Here is an 8,522-nt window from a genome sequence, read left to right on the forward strand (position 1 = left end):
GAAAGCGGCAACACTAGTCCGGATCCGAGCACAACCCCGGATGCCGAACACACAGATATCATCAGCGGCTCAGCCACCGAAATAACACCGTCGGCCCATCTCATTATGGCAATCATTGCCCCATGGACCGAACCTTTCCTGGCCTACCTTAATAGGAAAGAACTTCCTGAGGATCAGAATGAGGCCCGCCACATCGTCCAGCGTTCGAAAGCCTACAAGGTTCACGACGGAGAGCTCTATAAGAAAAGCGCTACCGGAGTCCTTCAAAGGTGTATCTCCGAGGAGGAGGGGCGGCAGCTCCTGGCTGAGATTAATGCCGGTCTCGGCGGGCACCACACCGCAGCTTGGGCCCTTGTTAGCAAGGCCTTCCATACAGGATTCTATTAGCCGACGGCCCAAGCAGATGCATAGGACCTTGTCCAACGTTGCATCGGATGCCAACTCTTCGCCAACCAAAGCCACATGCCCCCATTGCCCTACAAACAATCCCCATCACTTGGCCTTTTGCGGTCTGGGGAATGGATATGGTTGGACCCCTTAAAGGAGGAAGCCATAAGAAAAAATATCTGCTGGTCATGGTGGATAAATTCACCAAGTGGATAGAAGCCAAACCAGTTAAAACGGCCGAGTCTGGGCCGGTGATAGAATTCATATCCAGCGTCGTACACCGTTATGGTGTTCCGCATAGTATCATCACTGATAACGGTTCCAACTTCACAGCCGACGAAGTAAAAACCTGGTGTGCCAATCAACTTCACCGTCAGGGCATTAAGCTCGATTACGCCTCTGTCTATCATCCACAGACAAATGGTCAAGTCGAAAGAGCCAATGGTCTTATTATGAGCGGCATTAAGCCCAGACTAGTGCGGTCTTTGAAAGAATCAGACAAGCACTGGGTTGAGGAGCTCGACTCCGTACTCTGGGGGTTGCGGACCACGCCCAATCGAACTACCGGATACACACCTTTCTTCATGGTGTACGGCGCAGAGGCAGTGCTACCCTACGGCATTATTCATGACTCACCTCGAGTGCGCATGTACGAAGAGAGAGAGGCCGAGCTCGATCGGCAGGAGAGCCTAGATGCCCTGGAGGAGGAGCGTGACGTCGCAAAAGCCCGTTCCACATTTTATCAACAGCAGGCTCGAAGGTATCAAAGCAGAGAAGTGCGGGCCAAAACTTATAACATCGGCGAACTCGTTCTACGCCTGCCAGAGAAGAAAAAGGACAAACTCAAGCCCAAGTGGGAGGGTCCCTTCATCATCGACGAAGTTCTCACCGGAGGAGCGTACCGTTTGCGCGATGCGTCAGACAACCGACTAGAGCCGAACCCCTGGAACGCGGCTAGACTCCGAAGATTCTATGCCTAGCGCCGAACCCTTTGTTCGTTTCCTCCCCCCTATTGTTTCCATCATTTTTTTCTCTTTTCGTTTTTCTCTCTTTAGCCTTAAAAGCTTTCGTGCGGTTAGACCGTACATCCCCGACGCATACATCTTCAAGTATGTACGTCTATTATACCTGGGGGCTTCTTGGACAGAAGCTTGCTATTATTATTTTCTGAGCATAAAGCTCATCACATATGCGTTTTCTCCCATATGTACCTTTTCTTCGCCATTATATGCATCGATATGACTTAAGTTTTGGCCAAGCTGGGTTGCCTGGATCCTGTGCTTATGCCCTACGTTCCTGTTAGTTCGGCTAGGGCATAAAGGGAGCACCTCTGTGATTGTTACTGCCGGATCATCCGGATGTGTACCTCAGACTGGGTGAAGCCGAAAGCTAGCGTTCTTAAGGGAATATTCGGTCGGTGAACTAAAGGTGTTTTTGAATTCGTTCCATCGTGAACCCCCAGAAGCTATACATTGTGATTTCTTCATCACAGTCCGGACATGCACATCGATGCATCCACACCCAGGGAAAGGAACCCTTAACGGAACTATTCTCCCTGGAAGATGTTTCTTACAATTTTAATGTAATATAACATAACTAGCCGGATACAACTTGTCTGTTCAAGCAACTATGACCCCTACGCCTGGTTTTCACACATACCCCGGTTTATTTTGCCGCTCAGGTATTCGGAAAACACTCCGCACCTTCGGGTCGAGAGGTCGAAGCAAAAAGGTTGCCCATGACAAACGTTTTACAATCCAGCTAGAAGGAAAGTACATAGTCACTTAGGACTTAAAAACTTCCTCCTCTATACCGTCCAACAGGCGGTCTAACTTACAATCCTGTTGGGAATATCTAGCGGCCACCTCTACTTGGTCATATACTAAACTAACGGGAATTTCTTCCCCATTTGACCCTAGCGGTCCGACCCGGGCCATGTGATTCGGATCCAGCTTGGTATACCGCGTTTTTACCATGGCCCAGGCCTCTCGCGCACCCTCTCGGCAAGCCGATATCTTCTATAGTCGGATACGCCGCCGCGCTCCCTTGAACAGCTCTACAAGCTTCTCCATACTCCCTGGAGGGGAGGCGGATGGCCATAAGGCCTTGGCTACACTCTGCATTGCCTGCCGAGCTTGCTCGTGCAACTACGACAGCCCTTGCAGAAGATCACTTGATGATCCGGACACCTCCTCTTCGGGACGGCCCGTCAACATACCTGCAATCATAGCTATATCAGCTAATTTTACCTCCAAACTATTATAAGATAAATTCCGCCACATACTGAATGTGCCGCCTCGCAGATTTTTGTTATCCTTCACGGAGTCGGCTAGCTGGGCTCGCACATCTTTCAGTTCTTCGCCCAGTTTGGTGTTTGAATCCTAGAGTTTGTTTTTCTCCTCTCTGACTCGGGTCAGAACGCGCTCGCCTGCGGCATGTTGTCTCTTCGCCTCTTTTTCGCTCGTTTGAGCAGCCTTCAGTTCCTCTTCCAGTTGGTCCGATGACCCTGTTATGAGACAAGCAGCAGTTTCAACATAGCTGGCGTATCATTTTTTGTTTCTCGATGGAGGAAAATATTACCAGAGGACGCCTTCTTGAACTTTTCCAGTTCGGTGGTAGGAGCAGTTAGCTGTGTCCGGCACTGCTCCAGCTCTTGGCTAGCAAGTCATTCTTCTCCGTAAGAACCTGGTTATACATCGATCCTTAAAACATTTGTCCCAACTGCTTCAAGTCTCGGGGGCTACTGGCACATGGTTATCAAATTCGGACAAGGTAAACTTACCTGCACATCTTTCAAATGCTGCCCGGTGGCTCTGTTAAGCCCATCTCGAGCAGCTCGGATGTATGCATCAGCCGAGCTGAAGGCACCGAATGCCTCCTTTGAGAAGCAGGGATTTCGTAAAACGGCCCTCCGGCACCGGTGATTCATGGCGCTCTCCACTTCCGAATTGGTGACGGACATATTTTCCAAACCCTCGGCAGAAGGACAGTCCGGCGCCACTCCCATATCGAGCCCCGTCTCTTTGGCTGGGACCGAATCTTGGTTATTAGGAGTACGACTGGTCGGGTCCCCGGACATAGTCCGTCGAACCTTTTTCCTGATACAAAATGAACATATGAGTCACAGTTGGACGCGATTGCTAAAAAGAGCATAGTTGCGAACCCATACCTCTTCAAGGAAGGCCCGACCGTATCGCTCTTTGCCTTCCTCTTCGAAGGCCTGCCCGACGTGGGAGCCGCTCTCTTTGGAGATGCCCCTGGGGCAGCACGACGCGTCGAACGCCTCCCCTTCTGAGCATAGGATGGTGCGGTGGGTGAGGAAGAATGAGAAAAACCCTCTCGGACAAAGTGTCTCCTGATTACTTACCTGAGAAGCGGGAAGAAGACCGGGATAGTCGGCGATGATGGCCACCTCTATGCCGTCATAGCTCGTTTGGTAAAACGTCCCATTCTCAAGCACCACAAATATATCCAGATCCTCTCCGAATCTGGGGTCAAGGTCCCGATTGTAGCCCTCGGGCCGCGGGGCGGGGCTGTGAAGCCCCTCGGAAATCTTTCGCCAGTGTTGTTATAAATGGACGGGTTAATATTCATTGAACGAAGCTCAGGGAGTGGAATAAGTAGAGCAGAAGAGTTGGGGGCTTACCCAGCTAGGAGGACTGTATATGGAATATCCTTCTCTGTGCGTGATGCGCAGGAACTCCTCTTCCTCACCCTTGAACAGTTCGGCCAATATTTTGGCTAGGGCGGTAGGGGTGTTCGGGCCTTTCCCGCCGCAGCGGGAGGCGTCATCTTCCCCATTGTAGTTCCACATGGGAAGTCCTCTGTATTGGAGTGGCTGGACTCCCCGTACTATGGAGGTCGCCATCACTTCGACTATCGTATATCCAGACTGGGCAAGCGTCCTGATCTTGCTCAGGAGTTGGCGAACTTCCGCACTATCTTCCTCCTCGGGGCTCCGAGGGCGCCAGCTGTGGCGTTTCTTAAGGGGAACACTTGTAAACTCGGGGAGACCCCTCTAGACTGGATTTGTAAGTACGACGTCATCGATGTAAAACCATTCAGAGGTCCACTCTTCGGAAGCTTTCTTCGGTGTGCCGGATAGGTATCCGGTCTCAGCAATGCACCATATTTCGGCCCCGCCCACTTCAAATATTGATCCCTCGTGGTTGTGCGGGACAAGACAAAACAACCTTCTCCACAGATCAAAATGGGCCTCACAACCCAGGAATAGTTCGCGTAAAGCGACATAACCTGCAATGTGCAGGATGGAGGCTGGGGTATAATTGTGCAGCTGGAGGCCATAATACTCGAGAAGCCCTTGGAGGAATGGGTGAATTGGAAATCCCACGCCCCTTAGCAGATAGGGGACAAAGCACACTCGTTCCCCCGCAAATGGATTGGGGAAATCCTCCGCCTGGGTTATGCCGTTGAAGGAAGCCAACCCTGCTCGAACAGGGACCAGATCCGCAGGGGGAGAAATCCCTGCGTTTGCAACTTCACCAATTGACTGTGGGACACAGAGCACCTCTCCCACTCGCCTTTCTCTGGGTCGGAACGGGAGGAGGAGCTAGGAGTGCTAGCCATATTGGAATGGTCTTTCCTGGCAATCTCTGATAATTTTCTCCGTGTGGTGCCGAATGGATCTGAGACCCAATCTCTTTAAATAGACGCTCTTTCTTGCATGGCCAGGGTGTTATTTGCAAAAAATACCCTGACCGTCCGCATTCGCCCGACACGTGGAAGCTGAAGTCGTCGATGCACATAAGCCGAGGGGTGCGGCATTGAATTAAAAGCCGAATACATTACTTGAAAGCCGTCGGAGGAGGAACCCGCCTTGCAATGCCGAAGACAATCTGCGCGCCGAACACCTCATCATTGAAGCCTGGTTCGGGGGCTACTGAGGGATTCCTGGACTAAGGGGTCCTCGGGCATCCGGCCTGTTAGCCATGGGCCGGACTGATGGGCTGTGAAGATACGAAGGCCGAAGACTGCACCCGTGTCCGGATGGGACTTTCCTTGGCGTGGAAGGCAAGCTTGGCGACCAAATATGTAGATTCCCTTCTTTGTAACCGACCTTGTGTAACCCTAGATCCTCCCGGTGTCTATATAAACCGGAGGACTTAGTCCGGAGGAAGAGATACTCATTACCATAGTCATACAGGCTAGGCTTTTAGGGTTTAGCCATCTCGATCTCGTGGTAGATCAACTCTTGTAATACTCATATTCATCAAGATCAATCAAGCAGGAAGTAGGGTATTACCTCCATAGAGAGGGCCTAAACCTGGGTAAACATCGTGTTCCCCGTCTCCTGTTACCATCGACCTTAGACGCATAGTTCGGGACCCCCTACCCGAGATCCGCCGGTTTTGACACCGACAAGGGGCAGCAGGCCGAGACATGGCCCTCCTGGGAGCAGAGGATGCAGAGGGGCGTGAACTTCCAGGTGCTCTGAAAGTGCCCCGCCCGGCCACACTTAAAGCACTCTCTGTCGTCGGCCTCCTCCATCGGGATTGGCTCGGCCGTTGTGCCCTTGGAAGACCCCTCCTGTAGCGCGGACGGCGGCTTGGAACCTGGCTGCCCCGTGGCCTTGTACTTCTTCTTCTTTTTCGCCGCGAAAGGGTCGCCGATCCGGCCGCCTTGGAACTGCGGCATCTCCTCGATGCGCTTGAGCTCGAGCCCCTTCCTCTTGTGCTCTTCTTTCTTCCGCTTCTTGCACTCCTGGTCCTTCAACCACCACGCCGACGGCGGCCCCCAGCCACCCGCCTCCCCATCGCGCGCCGTGCCGTGCACCTTGGCTTGCGCGTGAAGCTCGCGCTCGCGGCCGCGCTCCGCCGCAGGATCGAGAGGGGGAAGGGGGCACTTGCCCACCTGCTGGTCAGCCTTGGAACCCATGGCCAGCACCTCGGCGAAGGAGCGCACGAGGGGCGGCGGAGGGGGAATGGGGAAGAGGGAGCGGGCGGAGTGACCAAAGCGTCTCGCCTCCGATTTGGTGGCTGGAAACCCTAGCGTCGGATCTAGAGTTCCTTTGGGCAGCCACAGCCACTTAAGTACCCGCGCCATTGGGCTTGGGCCGACCGGGCCGTGCGAGCCACCCCTAGCCTAGAAGGATCCTGGCAGTGCTGCCCCAGACAGACCGCAGCCACTTGGGCCAAAGCCAAGCCCGAAGTGGGCCGATCTGCCTAGGTGCCATCCCGGCCCACCTGGCCCTCCTGCTCCATGGCCCCAACCCTAGGGCCAGGCGACCCCGGCGCCGCCGCTGCCGCCAGGACCGCCGACGCCGGTGCAGCAGCCACCCCTGGGCCCTGCGGCTCAGCCCAGAGCAGGAGACCGTCCTCCGCTTCCGGGGCTGCAAGGTTAGTCCACCGCGCCTGAGATCCACGCCGACAAGGGCCACGACCTCCTGGCGCGAACGCACGCCGCCGACCAGAGTGGAGCGCACCCCCGAGCACCACCGCCCTGGCTACGAAATCCCCCACCGAGCATTCGGACGGGCCACGAGCCGTCCCCTCACCGTTGACGACAGCCTCCGCCTCATCCTCCGATTCCTCCCTGCCAGAGCCCAAAAGCAACTGCCGGACTAGCCGCCAGCGCCTGCCGGAGCGTCCCGCCGCCCCTCCCTGAGTGCAGGACCCGCCAGCGCCACGCCCGATTGGACCAGCGTCCACTCCGCCGCACCTTGCCGGCCTACCTCCGTCGCGCCCGCGTCGCCCTCACCATCGCCTTCTGGATTGCCGCTCCGTACAGGAGCCGTTGGAGAACTCCGCATAGCTCTTTTCGGTGAAACATTGTTTATAGTGAGGAGTCTATGTTGCTAACAAACGGTAAAAAAATGTATGAGAAATTGATCAAGTGATGTTATATTGTCGATGGGTATATAAAGAGCACAATCAAACATAATGTTTCCAAATGATAAATCCTTTCGTCCAAGCTCCCATACAGAAGAGTGTAGATCAATTTGATGAACATGGGTCACTGGTATCAGTTCAGTAGGGTGTGCCTAGAGTAGTCGTCAATGAAGAAACTCTTCCTCAGGAGCATCCCTCTAGTATTTAGTCTGTCATTGATGAGAAGCCAGAAGAAAATCTTGTGCTTCAACTAAGAGCAATTAGCTTTCCATAACCAGGAGATGGCAGGGATGGTATGAAATTCCCCCATAAGAATTATGTATGTATTTGACACAGCATAGGACGTTACACCGGAAGGGAATCGCCAAGTATCATTTTGATCCAGAATGGGGAAGTTTTGCAGCAGACCAAGCATCTCCTGATATTGTTCGAAGGCTTCCACTGAAAAAGGTAAATGAAATAGTGATGAAGTGTCCTCAGTATTGATGATCTGATGCAGAGACATGTGAGGATTCAGGGCAAAGGAGGCCAGCTGTGGCCATTGAGAATTCAATGTATTCCCAGCCCAATTATCCTTCCAAAACAAGATTGACTTGCCTGAACCAGGAGTACAGGAAGAATGTAACTTGTAGGTGTCCAGCAGCTTCAGACAATCCTTCCACCAAAATGAGCATTGGGCATTCTCACCAGGGGGCAGGCTATTCTGGTAATAAGATTCCCAGATCAAATGTACCCATGGGATATTGCATTGATTCAAGAACTTGTGGACCATTTTCAGAAGCAAAGCATGCTCTCGCTCCTGCTATCCACCTGCAGCTCACGCGGCCGGACGCACGCGTCGACGCCGCCGATGGTGCCCGTGAGCGAACGCGGTGCTGCTAGCTTCCGATGACACGCTGCAGGTCGGCAGTGATAGTGAGGGCCGCCAACCGCTGTGTACGCTGCCGTTGAATCAAGCGCCAGGGGAGCCGACTCGCCGTGTACGTCGCTCGCCCTGTGTCGTGTATGCCGCGAGTGCCGGAGGAGCCTCCTCGCTGCTGGTTCGCAGCTCGGCATGGCCCTATCTCGGTCATCAATGTTGGCCCAAATCTCCGGCCGCTTCACCTTGCTGACGAGCACATGAGCTAGGACGCGACAGTGCAAAGTCAGACATGGCGCTAGCGAGGACGCTGTCGGCGCCACAACACTCGCAGCCGACGGCGGATGTCAGGATGGCAGGGGTTGGAGCTCACCGGGGTGGCAGGGATGGCCGACGGCGAGGTGAATCGGTAGTATTTGATGGCACCG

At 53.9% G+C, this 8,522-nt stretch overlaps 1 protein-coding gene across 1 annotated transcript; it reads right to left on the reverse strand.

The window, feature by feature from the left end:
- Positions 1 to 2,107: 2,107 nt before the first annotated feature.
- LOC141041520 (uncharacterized) lies at positions 2,108 to 7,327 on the reverse strand. Its single transcript, XM_073507835.1, has 5 exons — positions 3,557 to 7,327; positions 3,170 to 3,485; positions 2,968 to 3,072; positions 2,672 to 2,893; positions 2,108 to 2,605 (listed from the first exon to the last, which is right to left on the reverse strand). The coding sequence occupies exon 1, from the start codon at positions 6,448 to 6,450 to the stop codon at positions 5,737 to 5,739; it is 714 nt and encodes a 237-aa protein (XP_073363936.1). The 5' UTR covers positions 6,451 to 7,327; the 3' UTR covers positions 2,108 to 2,605; positions 2,672 to 2,893; positions 2,968 to 3,072; positions 3,170 to 3,485; positions 3,557 to 5,736.
- Between the last annotated feature and the right edge of the window lie 1,195 nt (positions 7,328 to 8,522).

This window comes from Aegilops tauschii, chromosome 1 (genome assembly GCF_002575655.3).
Source record: "Aegilops tauschii subsp. strangulata cultivar AL8/78 chromosome 1, Aet v6.0, whole genome shotgun sequence".
In the NCBI taxonomy this organism is placed as follows: Eukaryota; Viridiplantae; Streptophyta; class Magnoliopsida; order Poales; family Poaceae; genus Aegilops; species Aegilops tauschii.